Genomic DNA, 20,020 nt, shown 5'->3' on the forward strand with positions numbered 1-20,020 from the left:
AGTAATATTTTATTATTATTATTATTAGTATTGTTATTACAGTACTATCATCATCATCATTATTAGCATTACAAATTAGCACGGTGAAGATAATCAATAAAGGTCGAAGTCATGTAAGTCTCATTCTTTTCCCGAAAACAGTATACGAGTGGTGCGGTTAGTTTGTATGAAACTGTACAATAATCTTTGTTGACCTTTAGATTATGGTAAACGGAGATATAATTACAATGTATCAGAGTTTTACGTACGAAAAGTTGTAATTTTGTCATGTATCGTTTTTCGTTAGTCTTTTGTTACGGGTATTCACAGTCAATGGAGTCAGCAGAACAGTGAATAATTAACTTTACGTTGAAAATGTTGATGCGCTTTGCATGGCTGTTGTTCGTCTCTATTCCGTTCAAAAGGAAGCGAAGTTCTAAGTTAAAATGCCTAATGCTATAGCCTACGCTGGCGTGTTCCAGTGGTGTAAACACAAACCGGTCGAGATTCAGACATACAGTTATTTCCTGTTTTTTGCCCCGACAAATCGTATAATAAAACTCAAGCTGCCTCAAAGGGACCCTAAGATTCACTCACTCCTATGTGCTCCAAGGCTGGTGACTCATTGTAAGCGTAACGGTTGGCTTTTCATAGATAACTGGAACCTCTTCTACGATATGGGCACTTTGTATGCCAAGAATGGAGAACACCTGTCACTCAAGGGGTTGAGGTTGTCGCAGACTCCCTCGAGCGATCACTTAGCACTCTGCAGGATTTTTAAGAATAGGTGAGGAGGGAGGGCCTATCGTTCGTGGATGTGCCTCGCAGACGGTGACTAGGAAGCTTAAGATAAAAAAACCGCATCAAAGGATGGTCTAACGGCTTATTATACCAACAGTCGAAGTCTCAGGAACAAGATAGATCTACTGAAGGGGAAAGCATGTGTCGAGAAATTCGACATCATAGCAATCACGGAAACATGGTTGGATACTGCAAACAAAAACTTCATATCGGAATTGGAACTAGATGGTTATCAGATGTTTCACAAGGACAGAAAGGGAAGAAGGGGAGGGGGCATGGCTCTATATGTTAAAGACACACTTAAATGTACTGCTAACAATTCTGTTCAAACAAACGGCGACTCCGAGTCAGTTTGGGTGGACGTCCACAGAGGGAAAGACAAACTAACTCTAGGGGTTCTATACAGGCCACCCAACCTAGGCAGACAGGACACATACATATTATTACATGAGGTTGGCAGGGCATACAGGAACAAAAATGTCTGCATCATGGGGGATTTTAACTATAGGAATATAGACTGGGTAGGCGTGGTGGGAGATCTAGAGTCTGAGGATTTTCTAAAAGTAATACAGGATAATTTTCTCAAGCAGGCAGTAACTGAGCCCACCAGAGGTAACAACATTTTGGACTTAGTTTTAACTTACAACGAGAATATAATCAATGAGCTAGACGTTGGGGGTGAGCTAGGTGGTAGTGATCACAAGGAAATTAGGTTTAAGGGGAGGCGCCGCCTAGTATTAGTGGAGGGTACATTAATTTTTTTTCAATTGTTCTAAGGTATTTTTTTCTTTGAAGACTTAGGTAAATGCAATATGATCTGCATGTATCAGCATAATAGCTTTCGTGCTTCTGTACGAAAAAAAAATACAAACGAAATGTATTACTTGTAATAAAAGCAGAGGCCAACCGGCCTCTTGCAGACTCCTTACGTTCTTATGTTCTAATGTTAAGTCACCGAGGAGTAGGAGATTTTACTGAATAATGGCGCAATGAGATGAGTTTGTCCGGAACGTGTGGCGGCGGCACAAAGGGATAAGGAGAAATCTAAGTGCAAATGCAGCGTGAGGACAAGGAGGGCGTCTGGAGGACACTCGATGCCCACAGCGCAGCGGCAGGAAGGATATAATCTTTACACCTTGAGGCTAAACAGAGTCACTCGATACGAAGAGGACGGAGCTTGGGGTGTTTAACTTTTTCAAGACATCGACGACAACAGCCCCATTCAGGTGGTAAGATGTAAGTTTGAATGTGAATTTAAGATATGACGATATTTGAACACCAAAATCTATGACACATATTTAGGTCTTGCACCGTGCACTATATGACTGTATTTCGTCAAGGCTAGGACCCCCCCACCGTTCTGCTAGATATAAATGTGTGGCAATATATTTTGCAAGATTACAGATTCAGTACAGTGTATACGAACAGTTAATGGATGATAAAAATAATAAATTTTAAGTTAAAAAGAATGCCCAATACTTTTGTTACGTTTAGGGACCTAATAGTCAAAAGCGGCTGATGGCAGGAAAAAGCAACAATTTTTATATATTTTCTAGAAATTTAAGGTAGATGAAAAGAAATATATAAGTTTCGAAGTGGAAGATGTTCTTTTCTCTCATTAAGGACAGCACGTATAACAAGAGCGGCTACACGGTTGTAAATGTACCATCCTTTGCAGTCGAGCAACACCTGAGAGGGAGAAGCCGTTGGTCTCAAAGTTGTCATAACAACAACAAAAAATACAATAACAGTAATGATAATAATAATAATAAGTAATAATAATAATAATAATAATAATAATAATAATAATAATAATAATAATAACAATAACAATAACAGTAACAATAATAATAATAATAATAATAATAATAATAATAATAATAATAATAATAATAATAATAATATTTACCGACTGCGTATGCTGGATGGTACTGCCATCAGTTTGATATGAAAATTAATATTCATGAATGAAGTTTTTTTTTTTTTGTGTGTGTGTGTGAGTGAGTGAGTGAGTGAGTGTGTGTGTGCTCTCTCTCTCTCTCTCTCTCTCTCTCTCTCTCTCTCTCTCTCTCTCTCTCTCTCTCTCTCTCTCTCTCTCTCTCTCTCTCTCTCTCTCTCTCTCTCCGAAATAGAGTAATGAGAGTGCTCGGCAACGCATCCATAAACTCTGTCGGTTTACACTTCGTGGCCAACGGAAGTCTCTTTTAAGATATAATCACATTTTTTTTATAGTTATCTTTACACGAGATTTTCGTTCGTTTAGTGTATATAGCAAACACTAATTAAATATATAAACAAATGGATAAACAAATAAATGAATAATTGAAAACTGCAGAGTAATAATCACAACTAACTTGTGATATAGGTGATTTCCTTTCATGTATAATACCCATCCCCCCCCCCCCCCCACACACACACACACATGACACACACACATAGCCCCTCCCCCCTCCACCACACACACACACACACACACACACACACACACACACAGCCTTTCCTCGTGGCATCTGTAAGCAGCAACGAGTCGTCAGGTCAAAGCCTCTATGCCCACCCTCCCTGCCATCCCTCCGCCCCCCGGCTGTGTCCCCACGCCTCGCCCACCGTCGACAGGTGGATGACCGAACTAACGCTACCCTCGACTCACTAGTCACTACCGCGCGCTCCTCACTCACCCAGCGGACTCCCGTGTAGACGCTTCTCCTCCCAAAGTCTACCTCCATCCTGCCTTTTGCCCCTGACTGCCTGACCCCTGTCGCCCGTAATCACACAGGGAGGCCGCCAGGTAAGGTTGTCTGTCTGCCTCACTTTCCGAAGCTCTTCTCTGATCATGATAGTGTACCATGACTTATTAATATGAAATCCTAATGCCTGTCACGCACTTCATTTCTTTGTCGTAGTTTATATTCATGTTACTGTGTGTCTCCCATGGCCTCTGTGGATGGACCCTCTGAAGATAATGGTACAGACACACGAGCAGCCCACCCACAGGAAAAGATACAGGACTGGTAGCGTTACATTACTTCTACTCGTACTATACGGCTGAGTTTCTTTCCTTACGAATGATATTATTGGTGCCGATTTGTTTTGTTTAGAACACTGCAATTTTCCTTAGTGATACAATATTGGGACCATAACGTTAATAAAAAAAATGGATATTTTTATGTACTCTAGTTATTGTGTCATCCGTACCTTGCATGTTTGGCTGCAAATCTTCAGACTACAGTTCAAGGCCGGTCCAAGACAGTAAGCACAAGGCTCGTTTAGCTTAATTGTTCCTTACAGACTGATAGCAAAGAAGCCTTGGGAAAACACAGGGAAGGCAAACTCTACTTCGAACGCAATAGTCGACTCTCTGCTACAGAGGTAGAAATTCATGTAGGCGGTGGCTGAGTGGTTAGCGTGCGGGCCCCTCATTCACCGCACCATGGACAACGTCGGTTCGAATCCCCACGCTACCACCTGGGATTTTTCAGTCACCGCCGAGTGGCCTAAGACTACCCACAAGCTGTCCAGAAGACCACCCATCAGCCTGGACTCTAGAAGAAACCGTCCAAGTGAATCAAGAATGAGTTTCGGGGGGCAGCATGAGCCAAGCATAACTGGCGCCACTATAAAAATTGCCTGCGCCATGACGGGCTTGGGCCGACCACCAGGCCCCTGAAGAAAGCCTACCGGCGCTACAGGCGGAATGTTAAAAAAAAAAAAAACACTCATTCCCCAGACCAAAGAACTGAGCGCTGAGGCAACACGCAGGCCGCATGAGCCACTTAGGCGACTAAACGAAAACGTTGTAAAACATTAATTACGATCATCCAACGCTGAATGAAGTAGACGACATTCACATGACCACGAAATAAAAACATTCAAATTAATAAGTGTAAAATTACACGGAGCTTGTACTTAGAAAATAAATGTATATAACTAGCCGGGAGCCACTATTTATCCGGGAATGTTACTGCTGCAGTCGATTAGTTCGTGTAGTGTTAAACCACATTTACTGTAAATACGACTAGAGTTGCAAGCTCAAGTCTGAAAACATTGCTGGATACAAGAGGGTTTTGGCACAGATCCCAAGACAGGTCAAGCCCATCATCCACCACGGTTATTAGTTCGCCTGCCCACCCGCGGCAGTCTGCCCTGCCCACCGTGTTTACCAGGTCCTATGAACCAGGCCAGGCGAGTTCAACGACTCCTCGCGTTGCACGGTTACAGATGCCACGATCTGCGCGATAGCCTTGGCAACTCGAGAGCACCGTCGACAACCTGTCCTTAAAAGTGGGCATCCATGACCAACCTACACGGCTTAACTTTGGAGGACTGTGACGCCATTTGAGATACTACGACCATGACATGTATCTGAGACTAAATAAGAAAAATTCAATCATTATTACCCGCTTTTTGCAACTATACAGACCGCATTTAAGTCCTGTTTTGTGCACCACCGCCACTACTTGGCTCACGTGAATTTTTACCTCACTTATTTCACTTCTGATTTCTTTTAAATACAGTCACTATATTCTCTCTCTCTCTCTCTCTCTCTCTCTCTCTCTCTCTCTCTCTCTCTCTCTCTCTCTCTCTCTCTCTCTCTCTCTCTCTCTCTCTACGAATGTGGATAAATGCAATTTGTTTATGATCGATGACACGTTAAGAATGAAAAACAGTGGCACAAAACTTAATTGGAAACAAATAAATTCAGACTGCACCTGATATTTCTTCACCAACGTTGGAAGTCACATCCTCAGCGGTCAAGAACAGTACAATTGATTCGTTCAAAAGTAAACTTCACCGCCTCTTCCTTGATCTGAACATTCGCTAAGACAGAAATGCAAACTCTTGGTGGTCAATTGACAAAGTTTCACTTAAGTGGACATACTACCTAGTCTGGACCATGGAGTCTGTGTGGTCTGAATATTTATGAAAATCTATATAAATTATCTCTTTCTATCTATCTATCTATACACATACACACATACATGTGCGTATGTATATGTATATGTATGTACTGACTAATGGGGAGCATACGCTCCGGGGCGCGTCGCTTTACTCACTTGCCGACTATACTCTCGACCATGGTAGAAGAAACACTGGCTTGCCTCCCTTTACCTTGCTCTCGACGATCCTCTCGAGCAGCAGGCTCTCGTGCACGCAGCTGCCAACCCTGTGAGCAGGATCGACGTCCGGGAGGCGTGCCACGTTCCCATATAGCCCGAGTTGGTGTTCACGAACTAAGCTGGTAATAGACCTCGATTCAGTTTCAAGTAGGTGGCTCGACACACAGAGTCATTCCAACAATACCCCAAGAGTCTGCGAAACCAGGGAGTAACTTCTCTTTCAGTCAGACGAGGTTAATGTAACCGTTGTTTCTGCATTGTTCAGCTTCTGCTGTGTTTTCTCTATGTCTAATCAACTCTCTTTCAACGGCTTTTAAAGCCCCGAGGAGCCGTCCAAAAGATAGGTTAGATACTTGTAGCGACGTCGCTGTAAGTAACTTATCTTTTGGACAGCTCCTCGGGGCTTTATATGTTGTTAAAAGAAAGTTGATTAGACATATAATAGAGACAGTGGAACGCCAGCACTCGTCGAGCGAGCAACTCGGCTGGCCTTTGCGCCAGCTTATGGACTGCTGAGTTACTCGCCCGTCTCCTGCTACGGGCTGCCTAACGCACCCGTGCCTCCGCTCGGCGCCCCTTCCGGCGGAGGCGACTCCCTACACCCGCCCGAGGACTGCATCGCCTCGAAACTCCCGCTCCGGCCCGCCATTACGGCAAAGGCCCGGTTCCTTTAAGAGGATAAATCTTTTGACTGACATATAGAGAAAACACACCAGAAGTTGAACAGTGCAGAAACAGCGGTAGCATTTAACCTCGTCTGTTTGAAAGAGAATATATATATATATATATATATATATATATATATATATATATATATATATATATATATATATATATATATATATGTATATATATATATATTATACACACACACACACACACACACACACACACACACACACACACATACACACATTTATGGTAACCTGACACTATAGCTGCAGTTGAGATTCACACCAAGCGATATAACTCCGAGATATATCCCTCCCCACTTACATTGTGATTCAGAAAACGGAAAAAACGATGTAGCCGAGGATGTAACTCGGTTGTAAGTTACACCAGTTTCGGGGATGGTGTAACACTTGCATCCTTTCTTCATATTTCAATTAAATGTTTTATATATTATGTTTCCCGATAAGGAAATAAGAGTATATGAGTCAATAAAGCAAAATCCTTCCATAAAAGCGAGATGCTACAGCGGTGATGGAATATATCTATCTCGTAGAGTTCACTATAGCCGTCAGTCCATCAACGGCTGAAGAAGAGGAAGACTGGTGTTCTTCTTCTTCTTTTGACCTGTATCGCTTTGTATCGCTTCTTGGGTCCTCCTTGGTTATTCAGACTCAAATACATAACTCTACACACTTAGATACTTCACTCTGCTCTAAACTCTGTTTTTCCGTACACTTTGCCTACACGGTCTTTTGCTTTTCTATTTTATTATCCTTTGTTTCCTTTATTTTAACTTACTTTGGTCTTTCTGCATTTCCCTTTTCTATACTTTTGTTTGTTTTCTACTATTGCACTTATTCTTTTCATTTATCTTTTACTGCTGTATTCTTTTCTCCCAAACAGCTGATGACGCGGCTGCCTTGTAATTGTCTGGCATGCTTTGCTTTAAGCAATTTGAATTCGCTGGCGAGCCTGATGACGTCATGAATGTTTTCGCCCAATCAGCTGCTTCTCTGATTTACATCCTTCCCACATCCTTTTTTCTGAATTCAGATGGTTGTAAGTCTAAACGTTGGAGGGAGTTTTAGGCCGGGTTTTCACTATCCCGTTTTGACGGTCCCGTCGACGTTAATGACGTCAAAATGACGTCACAAAAATGTTGGGCGCTCGGTACTGAGGAGATGGGATCCGTTGTGGTGTCATCTGTCATCCGGTATCCTAAGACATCCCATCCTTAATTTCGCATCGCGGAACCCAATTTTTACTATCACTGTAACTAAGTGAAGCATCTAAGTGTGAAAAAGTACCAAGGAGGTCCTAAAAAGCGATGAAAAGCGGAACAGGTCACAAGAAGAAAAAGAAGAGTGATTGTTGATATCCTAGTTATATATATATATATATATATATATATATATATATATATATATATATATATATATATATATATATATATATATATATATATATATATATATATATATATATATACATACGTCATCATTTGCTTTCATAATAATATAAAGAAACTTGGGTGGGACAGATCCCGACAAGCAGTCGACAAAAGACACGGTATCGTGTCGAAATTCATGTATGTATTCAGGATGGGATGTCTCACGATCTTGGGATGTCTCATGACACCACACCATCACGCCGCTTGTTGACAAACAAAGCATGGACCCCATGGACGGTAACGAATTCTTGCTGCCTTTTTATACTTGCTACTGAGTTAGAAGACAGGCCAGCTAGGAGGAGGCAAAAGTTCTAGCCACGCCAACAATTATTTCAAGCCTTGAAATTATTATTAAATGCTACAGATCATTATGTGGAATCGCAGGACAACCACACTCGCAGACAACTCAACATACACTCTACAAAGGAGTTGTGGTAAACCAGTCCAAGGAAGCCTCTGAGGTCTGCTCTGCTGATGAACAACTAAAAAAAAAAAAAAAAAAAGATTGAATTCTCAACTATCTGCCTGCTTATTGTAGTCTCGCCCTGTTCACAATATAATTTTGGTATGGGAGAAACTGAAATGGTTCGCAAATGACCTCCGGGTGTTCTCTGCAGCACAAGAATACATATATTTGCCACCAATCTACCCGCCACACCGGTGGGTTTGTTTACACCCGGCTACGGTCGTGTGCTTTGTTGCCACACTTCCAGTTTTCAACAAAAGATATTTATTGCCAAACGAAATAGATGTACTTAATACAAATGTATCTATATTTTTATTATTATATTGAAATGTATGTATATGTTATTTTGTATCTAAGTACTTCCATTTCATATTTTCATGATATGTAGAATATTCAACATCACTGGATGGGCCACCACCGCCGCCGACCCGAACCCAAAATTAAAGTGAGCGTCGCCTACTTTACTCCTGTTTGAAAACATCAAAATTCAATCCATACTTTGGTTTATTTATGCAACAATCCTTTTTGTAATGAAGTATCATTCCTGTGTGCTGCCTGAGTAAAACACGTAAATCCCTTTAATAATAACGCAAAAGTACGCAAAAATTGAAACATCACTTTACCTGAGGATACCACTGAGCCGTCCTTTAAGAAGGGGTTTGCTCGTTGTCTCTTTTGAAGGAGTAACTATTGTAGAACATTTATTGTGGATTCCTTTTCACTTATTAGTCTGCATCTCTCCGTATAATATTTTACTTGCAAGTACTCTAAAAAAAAAAAAGTGAATTTGAGGGGAAAGAAACAATGAAAAATGTGTAAAATTAAATATATCTATTTCACTCCACATAAAAAAAAGAGAAAGGTTCCCTCTTTGTGAAAAACAAAAACAAATCCGTTCAGGCATAACTGATTTATGTCCTTCTAATTATCAAAAAAACAGTTTTGAGATATACGGTATTTAAAGTTTGAGGCGTAGCTGAGCGCGCCATTTAAAGTCGTGTATTAGGGTTGCCTACGATCGCAATATTTTTTTATCTATTTTGCTAATAAAAACCACCTTAGAAACCAGGTTTTACCACGAAACTTTGAGAGACTGTTGCCATCAACACAATCATATTTTAGAAACATTTAACTAATTTTTGTCAAACGTCAAAAATTCTTGTACATTTCAGTGCGACGCTCCCTTAACTTGGATTTATCTCTGGATGGGCTGACGGAGCTCCGTGCGTGGGCCCGGGGGCCATACTTATAAAGCTAATACTTCGTCTCAGGCATGATCTAAGTAAGTCAGGTTAACCGACGGGCGGCCCAAAATTCGTTGCATTCCGCGCATCCTCCCCTCCCTCCTCGTGACGTAACACATGGTATAAAAACGCCAGAGCGAGGCAGCAAGCTGGCAACTCCATCAGTCACACTCACACTGCCATGTTCTTCGCTCGCTGTCTTAACTGCTCTCGCTCCCGCCACATTCTCTCTCTCTCTCTCTCTCTCTCATAGCTGGGCACGATAACAGAAAACCTTATTCCCGATAACCGATAACTGATAATGAAAAACCTTAACGGCGATAACCGATATTCGTTAACTAGAGACACAAATATAGGCGATAACCGATAACCGATAACCGATATGAATCCACAATTCCGATACTAGCTAGCGATAAGTCCGATAGGCGAAAACGATACTATATTGATATTTCAGATCGAACAACATTGATGAATTCAAATTTTCATTATCTGTATTTTAGGAAACATACAAAACCTTAAAACCACACGTTGACACGTACATATGGACGGTAATACTAGAAATGCCTGAACCGGTGTTGTGTTATTTGGCGTCTCCACCGTCAAAAATTGTTTACAAACACTGGTCTCTCGTGAACGGTGCATGCTCAGACCAGCAAGCGTAGACCTGTACAGTCTCACAAAGCTTTTAAACCGTAATTAAGAGTTGCTGGAAGGCTGAATCAGACATATAGTACCACTACCACCATCCTCGCTGTTTCTAGAACGACACTCTGTACGAGTTGTATTTATATGTACAGAGTGTCGTTCTATGTTTGATTCAGCTTTCAGCAACTCTTAATGTGTTAAAAAGCATTGTGAGACTGTACAGGTCTACACTTAATGGTCTGATCATGCGCAGTTCACGAGAGACCAGTGTTTGTAAACTGACGGTGAGACACCAAATAACACAACACCGGGTACCTTCAGTATCATGGCATGGTCACAAACGAATATGGAATATCAAATTTGAGACAGTGAATAATCATTTTTGGGGGCAAAGTTAAATGATTTTTCTCTATGATATATTGATTTTTGAGTATCATAAAAAAATAACCTAGTGTTTTAATTTTCATGATCTAAGTATGAAATCTCATCACCGAAGCTATTTCATACCCCTAAGTTTTTTCATACAACACCGGGCCACGCATGCGCAGTAGGGAGACAACGGGTTTTTTTTTCTGAAAGGCGGAAAAAAAAGTCGCGATTATCGCTAGTTTGGTTACAAAAGTAACGAAGATACCGATATATATTTAAATAAGTAACGGATGGTCGATAATCCGATTTTGTTACCAGCGATAAAGTATCGCGATAACTTATCGCGATAACGCCCAGCTATGCTCTCTCTCTCTCTCTCTCTCTCTCTCTCTCTCTCTCTCTCTCTCTCTCTCTCTATATATATATATATATATATATATATATATATTTGTGTGTGTGTGTGTGTACACACACACACACACACACACACACACACACACACACACACACAGAGATACACTTCCTCCTTTGAAAATAACCTAGTTACCGCTGAATTGTGAAAGAGAATGGGAGAAGTACCACGCCTGAGAGGCTCCCTTCTCGTGACGTCATCGACGGGCTGCGCATCGGTCGACCTTACCTCCTTAGACCATGGTCTCAGGCTCGTCTTAAGCCCAAACCGGCCCTGTGGAGTCCTATATTCTGGGTGTTAATCTGAGACTCGGCGCGAGTGGCTAAAGTTGGTCCCGGGACGGCATAAGTCCTGGGTCTTAGTCTGAGGCAGCGACCTTCAAATGTAAACATTGCCGGGTGTTGCCAGACAGCCAGCGTGCCTCATCAAAATCGTTTTACATTCAAACGCTCACTACAGCCTAACAAAACCCAATTATAATGGATATGATGTGCACTCGGCTCCAAAAGTTCGTTTCCACATACTACGTATGTTTGTGTCATCGGAGATGGTAACACTGAAGGGGCGGAGTCGGGTTTTTGACGTCACGTGTACGTATGATTCAGAATCTGAAAACGGAACGCGTATCAGTGTTTCATCAGAGATTTCTTGAACTCATGGAATTCGTGTTGCGGACGGCCAACATTAATAAAAGTAGCGATTTTTGACATATACTACAGTATTTTGTATTATAAATTGACAGATATGAGGAATAGAAAAAGTGGTCACCATTAATATCACAGAGTCCCGCCGGCCCGAACTATACCACCGTAGCAATAAAGTTTGTCATTCACGCAAAATAGTTTGACATAACTGCAGATTAGATCTTCGTTCGCCTCGTATTTCTCCATTATCCTCCCCCGACATGCGGGCGTTGCGACAACGACGAGGCATTGTTCCGCAAGGGAAGATGTAGTACATAATATTGTTCTGAAAGTGGTTACAGGCCTTACAACGTATACACTTGCCATAGGGAAAGGGGATGAAGAGGGTGAGAGAGGGGCGGCATAAGTTCGATGCTTCATATTTTTGTTTTGCTAAGTTCCATTTTCTCGAAGTGTTAAATTAATGGTGCTTGTTGTTGTAACATTTGTAGTATTGACGCTACTTTTCTGCGGCAATGTCGTTAGGAATGTAATTTGTCCGACTATTTTGAGCTTTGTCTAACATGCTGCTATACTGATATACTATTGTATGCATTTGTTTCGAACAATTTCCAATTGTTTCAGAGCTTTAACCACAGACTAGCTATCTGACTATAAAGCAAGATACTGTATTACCTATAACCGACGATTCTCCCATCGAATCTACTATATAGCCTCTTCCATTTAGCGTAACCCGTTTCTGGGTCATGATCTGTAGAGTCCCTTGATAGATAGAGTCCCGACAGCCTAAGATTTGGACATCATTATTGGCCCTGTCTTCGCCGCGAGACCGTGTGCTAGTGTTTGAAAAGCGCGGCGAAAACACAGGGCCAATAATGGCGTCCAAATCTTAGGTTGTCGGGACTCTATGAGGGACTCTACAGATCACGACCCAGAAACGGGTTACGCTAAATGGAAGAGGCTAATAGATGTGACCTGTAGACTGACTCTGGCTGTAGGTGTCGGCCCCACAAAATCTCGGATGAATCGTTCCGTTATCAGACTTCGAACCAATTACTGCTCCATATTGGCTGTTGCATTAACAGCCGTGTTGCCACCCATAATAAAGTACACTTGAAGTCGGAAGCTCTAACTCCGCCCCTTCAGTGCTACCAACCCTGTTTACACATAGGTAGAACGGTGAAACGAACTTTTGGAGGCGAGTGTACTTCTATTCAATACTTTCACCATTTTAAGGTATTCTTACCCATTAATTTTCATATGAGATAACTGATCTTTCGAGCTAACTCGTCGTTGTTGGCAACTTTACGTTCCCCACTACCCGTGGCAGCTGGAGCCCCAGCTAGGGTGAAAACTCGTGACTGAGACGAGACATAAATCAAACACCTAATATCTTTGTAAGTATGGGCCCCGGTTCCCACTGTCGTCGCCGTCGATGACGTCATTGACGGTCGACGGATCCGTGAAGGCGGAATAGTGGGAACCCGGCCTTGCATCCTCGAACTTACATCCTCTTTTCTGAATCCGCCCCAAAGTCGCTCTCACTGACTACCGTCCCAACATTGTCCGTTTCAAAGTTAGGACAACACGAGTCGCCCTGAAGACTCTGGAGGAGGGATGAACACCGCTGGGATGAACTGATCCATATGTGCTGGGTGTGGAAACTGTGGATATATAATTTTAGTTCATACCAGACTGACCATAAAAGAATAACTTTATTTGCAGCAATAAACCTGCTTAGTGCGCTTTCAAATGAATATAAAATAAATAACTATAACAACTGTGAAGACAGCAATATACATAATATGTAATAGTAATATGCATTCAGTGAAATATGATTGAGACTTGCTCGAGCGTTAATTCCATTAATTTAAATCACAGTTTAAATGCCTTATACAGCAAAAAATAAGGCGATTTTATCGAAGCGAACTAGAACAGAAAGGACTGTCACTTCGCGGGTGTTTAACACAAACATTGACAAACAAGTAGCTTGTGCTGTTTGCATCAAAAAGTCAAGCGCATAATTCTAGGCGCACTGTAATAACGACTGCATTAAAGTAGTTCGGTACATTTCTCAGAGGAAATTCGCCACAGTATAATCCTATTTTCATTCATTTCCAGGATGACTCGAGCGCTTCTGGTGGCGCTGGTTCTGGCGGCGGCGACTTGCGGAGTATATGCCACCATTGGGGTGGACCGCTCGCCGCGCGTGGTCTGTTACTTCTCCAACTGGGCGATATATCGACCGGGCAAGGGCAGCTACACCATCAATGACATCCCCATCAGCATGTGCACCCATATTATTTACTCCTTTATCGGAGTGTCGAACTCGACATGGGAGGTGTTGGTGCTGGACCCTGAGGTATGTGTCGTATGGTTGTAAAGTTATGTTTACCTAGTTAAAGTATACAGAGCCCCGCTCTTCACTCCAAAAGCCCTGTCTCCAAATCTATACTTCTCCAGCTTTTTCTTGAAATGCCGCATACTCTGCACTACCTCCTCCTCTGACTAATCTAAAGTGTTTGTAATTCTATGGAGTCAACTGAAATTACTTTTATGTGTTGTCGAAATCTTCCCTTTCGTAATTTTCTCGTGTGCCCCTGAACTCCACTTTACAGTGGTATACCTGTTTTATCTGACTCCTCTAACTCGTTAAGTTTATATATTGTAATTACGTCTCCACACACACTCTCTCTCTCTCTCTCTCTCTCTCTCTCTCTCTCTCTCTCTCAAAAAACGAGTCACGGCCACGTCCCTCCACCCCGCCCGTGTAAATAGACGCCGTGCATCACAACAAACCCGTAACCGTGATCCCGCAAGTACCACCACCTCTATTACCAAGCCTCTAGATAACTTAAAAATCCTTAGTTTCAATGCGCGTAGCCTAAGAAACAAATTTGATGAACTGAGATGTCTTGCTTTAACAGAAAATTTTGACATAATTGCTATAACCGAAACATTTATCGACACCACAAATATTGATTTAAGTTCCGAATACAACATAGATGGCTACAGACTCTTCAACAAAGATCGTGTAAACCGTAGAGGCGGTGGCGTCGCCCTTTATGTCAAAAGCTATTTGCAACCCACTGACAAAACACCGGGAAACAGTAACGTTGAACATTTGTGCGTACGTGTAAACATTGCAAAAGTCAACTTAAATATATCTGTCACCTACAGACCTCCCGGGCAATCACTCGATGACGACCTTGAAATGTACAGCGTCTTAAGGCAGTCACTTAATAACAGCGACTCACTGATATTAGGAGACTTTAACCTCCCCATATCGACTGGGCGACACTGTCAGGTACAGAAGGCGAGTCACATAGAATGATCGAATTTCTAGAAGAAAATTATCTAAGCCAAATGGTTTCTGAGCCAACTCGACAAAATAATATACTCGACCTTGTTATAACAACCCAAGATAACCTAGTCAGTAGTGTCACGGTAGGAGAACACCTCGGTTCTTGCGATCATAAATTAGTGCGCGTCGACATTAAAGCTCAATCATCAGTGACTGAAAATAAAGTAAAGGTGCCCAATTTCAAAAGAGCTAACTTCGTAGAAATCCGACAAAACTAACAGAAATACAACTATCAGATGACGGCAACGTAGAGGAAGCCTGGCTAAGCCTTAAAATCACTTACTCACTCAGCAGAACACATTCGTCCCCTTGTGCGAGAAGCGAATTAACACTAATAAAAGCCCACCGTGGTTTAATAGCGAAATTAAACAATCAGTCAATGAGAGAAAATTGTTTTACAGGTTAAAGAAAGAACAAAGCACGCCCGAAAACATTAGACTTTATAATGATGCCAGGCGACGAGTAAAAAGACTAGTAGGTCAGGCAAAGCGTAGATACGAAGAAAATATTGCAGCCAACTGTAAAAATAATCCGAAATCTTTCTTCAGTTACATAAACAACAGAAAGGCGATCAAAAGTGGTATTGGACCTTTAACAAACAGCGACGGTGCACTAGTGACTGACAGCCAACACATTGCAAACCTCTTAAACAATTACTTTTCCTCGGTGTTTAATACTAACAGTCTTCCTCTCGCTACCACCAACACCAGTACTATTGTAAATCTCGAGCATGCATTGCCTAATTTTGAAATAACAACCGATGAAGTCCTTAAAGCTCTCCATTCACTTAAAACAAATAAAAGTCCTGGACCTGACAAAGTATATCCAACTCTGCTGAAAGAAACAAAGAGCGAAATACTCTCCTCCCTCACAACCGTATTCAATATGTCCTTGCGACAAGGCATCGTCCCTTCAGATTGGAAAAAGGCTAACGTGACACCGATTTTCAAGAAAGGAGACAAAAAAGTACCAGGTAATTACAGGCCCATTAGTCTAACTTCGGTTGTAGGTAAGCTACTTGAGGGCATAATTAGAGACAAAATTGTGAATTACCTTGAAAGCCACTCATTGATTGGGGACTCACAACATGGCTTCCGATTATAAAGATCCTGCCTATCGAACCTATTAACCTTTTATAACGACCTCTTCACTGTTTATGAAGTAACCAAATCACTGGGCGTAGTCTATCTTGATTTCAGAAAGCGTTTGATAAAGTCCGCATCATAAATTACTTTACAAATTAAAGCAAATAGGTATTGACGGTCAAGTAAACCAATGGATCGCGAATTGGTTGAGCAACAGACAACAAAGAGTAGTGATCGACGGATTTAACTCAGAGTGGGCGCCTGTGCTTGGCTCGGTCCTTGGCCCAGTGCTCTTCATTATTTACATCAACGACGTGGATGTTGGACTCAATAACCGCATTAGTAAATTTGCAGACGACACAAAGATTGGCAACTCGGTTCTCACTGACGAAGACAGGCAAAGCCTCCAAGAGGATTTGCACAAAATTTCAGCTTGGTCGGATAGATGGGAGATGCCCTTTAACGTAGACAAGTGCCAGGTCATTCAAGTTGGAACGAGGAATAAGAAGTTCGAATACGAAATGCGCGGCGTTAAACTCAAAAGCGTTCAATGCGTCAAAGACTTGGGGGTCAAAATCGCGTCAAACCTCAAATTCTCACAGCAATGCATCGATGCAGCAAATAAAGCGAACAGAATGTTGGGCTTCATTAAAAGAAACTTTGTATTCAAGAATAAAGATGTAATACTCCCGCTCTACAACAGTTTAGTCAGACCCCACTTGGAATATGCGGTACAGTTTTGGTCTCCCCACCATGCAAAGGATATTGCTAAATTAGAAGGTGTTCAGCGTCGGGCAACGAAAATGATCCCTTCCTTGCGCAACAAATCCTACGAAGAAAGGCTTTCTACCCTTAACATGTTCTCTCTTGAAACGTCGCCTCCGAGGAAAACTGATCGAATGTTTTAAAATACTTAATGGTTTCACGAATGTAGACAGATCAACATTGTTTATGATAGATGACACTTTGCGCACGAGGAACAATGGCGTAAAACTCAGATGTAGACAAGTAAATTCAGACTGCACCAAATTTTTCTTCACCAACGTTGTAGTGCGAGAATGGAATAAGCTTCCACCGTCAGTGGTCCAGTGTAACACGATTGACTCCTTCAAAAATAAGCTCGACCGTCACTTCCTTCAACTTAATATCAACTAGAGTAGAAATGCAACGTTTTGGAGTCTTCTGATTAATGTAAAATCACTTAGGTTTAAGGACAGACCACCAAGTCTGGACCATGGGGTCTGTGTGGTCTGATTTTCTATGTAAATCTATGTAAATCTCTCTCTCTCTCTCTCTCTCTCTCTCTCTCTCTCTCTCTCTCTCTCTCTCTCTCTCTCTCTCTCTCTCTCTCTTCTTTCTTCCAATATTATCAGCTGTATTTCTTTCAATCTTTTTTTATTTATTTACTTATTTTTTTTTACATTTATTTATTTATTTATTTATTTATTTATCTTTTTTTTTGTGTGTGTGTGTGTGTGTTCCCGTAGGTTTTCCTCCTTTTGCCCTCGTTTAATCTAGACCCATTTGCACGGCTTCATGTCCCCAGATTGACGTCCAGCAGGGTGGGTTCCAAAACTTTACTAACCTGGCGAAGGGAACTCCCGGCCTTCACTCCATGTTGGCCATCGGCGGCTGGGGTGAGGGAGGCAAGAAGTACTCACAGATGGCCAGCGTGCCTTCAAGGAGGGCTTCTCTCATCGCCAGTGTTGTGGGTAGGTGTGTGTGTGTGTGTGTGTGTGTGTGTGTGTGTGTGTGTGTGTGTGTGTGTGTGTGTGTGTGTGTGTGTGTGTGTGTGTGTGTGTAATAATGATGATGATAATAATAAAAATAAAAATAAAAATAAAAATAAAAATAAAAATAAAAATAATAATAATAATAATAATTATCAACGGTTTATTGAGGATAAAGAGGCAACTTTGCGGCTGAAAATATACAAAAATACAGAGCCAAATGTAACAAAATTAATCACAAGGTAACAATCAACAAAACAGCTAACACACACAAGGGGCAATATGTATTTTAAGGTTCAAACTGGCAAACCATCTAAGTTTGCGATGGGGAGGGCGAGTTGATGATATTGACTATGGTGGGGATGGTACTATTCTTGTATCTCTGTTCTAGCCCTTATGGGGATTAAGCGGTTGACATGCCTCATTGACCTTTGTGGTAGAGGGGCTGGGGGAGGGAGGAGGTTGCGGTGGGTGGGGTGGGCGAGGAGCCGCTGTCCAAACCTCTCAAGTGTCATGACAAATTGGTCGCATAACTTGGGCAGGGCCAGGGCTTGAAGTGCCTCGTCATAGGTGGTATAGGTAGTGCCAAATATTGTCCTGCATGCCCACTTCTGCGCTTTCTCCAGCTGCTTTGGGATGATGAAGGCTTTGTAGATATGTTTGTGTGTGTGTGTGTGTGTGTGTGTGTGTGAGAGAGAGAGAGAGAGAGAGAGAGAGAGAGAGAGAGAGAGAGAGAGAGAGAGAGAGAGAGAGAGAGAGAGAGAGAGAGAGAGAGAGAGAGAACGACGTTAAGCATGTAGTACAATCAATCGATCGAGAAAAAAATTAGAAACGTAAGCTCATATGATTGAAATTGAGTATAGAGCAGAACTAATAATCAAGAGATCAGAACTGCCAAAAAGAAATTCATGACCACTCTCACTATCCAACTCGGTTTTGAGAACAACATATTCCTCTCCCTCTCCATTCACAGACTACATGAATCGATACGGGTTCGATGGCTTCGACCTCGACTGGGAGTACCCTGGGGCAGCAGACAGAGGAGGAACATTCAAAGACAAAGATAATTTCCTGTGAGTATTTTGTCTGCCCTTCACATATGGACTTAGGAGCACAAAGATGAGTAAAGATTATCACCTATAATAGTCTCCTTTCAGTATAATGATTTCCGGACCTAAATGTGTTTTGTCATTAAGCTCTTACGTCCTCAACTCCATGTCTTTATTTATTTACTCTGCAACCTTTTCTTTTATGGCCTACATTGCAGGATTTTCACTTAATTACACGAGGATACACAAGGTTATAAGATGATTACATCAAATTTCATTCCCTCCATAAATACATCTAACCTCCAATTGAAGCTTTCAATTGTTTTCATAAACTATACATACCTGCTCAGTTTGTTCCATTCATGCACCACCCTGTTTGTGAAACAGTTCTTGCATATTTCCTTTCAGAGCCAGAATTTATCTAACTTATATCCGTCGATGCGTGTTCTTCAATAAGTGTTTAAAATAAGTACTTAATCTAAATCGTCCTTATTAATCCTTTTAGCACATTTAAAAAGATCAATTAAAACGCCTAAAACATCAATAAAATCATCAAATTAATTCCACATTTACCGTGGTATCGCACTGCTCAGTGTGCCGGGCAAGGTGCTCGCTCATCTGTTGCTGATGCGAATTCGATCTCATTTGCTAAAGTGTCAGAGACCTGAGCAATCTGGGTTCACTCCCGGCAAGTCAACAATTGACAACGTCCTAGTACTTCGTGTCCTCGTGGAACGCCGACGTGAGTTTCGACAGGGATTGCTCGCAGCCTATATCGATCTCAAGGAGGCTTATGACTCGGTGCATCGTGAGGCACTTTGGAATATTCTCTGGATCTGTGGTATTCCTGCAATGATTATTGACCTGATGACTGGCCTTTACTGAAGAACTTAAGAGGGCTACGAAGTGTGGGGGAGGCGTTTCCGGCTTCTGCCCTGTTAATGCAGGGGTGAGGCAGGGGTGCGTCTTTGCTCCATCACTTTTCAACGCTTGCAT

At 41.8% G+C, this 20,020-nt stretch overlaps 1 protein-coding gene across 1 annotated transcript in view; it reads left to right on the forward strand.

Annotated features, from left to right (window-relative positions):
• The first annotated feature begins 3,425 nt into the window (after window positions 1–3,425).
• Window positions 3,426–20,020, forward strand: part of LOC127003730 (endochitinase-like) — a 34,269-nt gene continuing 17,674 nt past the window's right edge. The window contains exons 1-4 of the mRNA XM_050870690.1: window positions 3,426–3,565; window positions 13,918–14,158; window positions 17,792–17,957; window positions 18,949–19,048. Of these exons, the coding sequence (XP_050726647.1) occupies window positions 13,919–14,158; window positions 17,792–17,957; window positions 18,949–19,048 (506 nt within the window). The 5' untranslated portion in view covers window positions 3,426–3,565; window position 13,918. The remainder of the gene's footprint in view (window positions 3,566–13,917; window positions 14,159–17,791; window positions 17,958–18,948; window positions 19,049–20,020) is intronic.

The sequence above is a fragment of the Eriocheir sinensis genome, chromosome 26, assembly GCF_024679095.1.
Source record: "Eriocheir sinensis breed Jianghai 21 chromosome 26, ASM2467909v1, whole genome shotgun sequence".
Taxonomy (NCBI): domain Eukaryota; kingdom Metazoa; phylum Arthropoda; class Malacostraca; order Decapoda; family Varunidae; genus Eriocheir; species Eriocheir sinensis.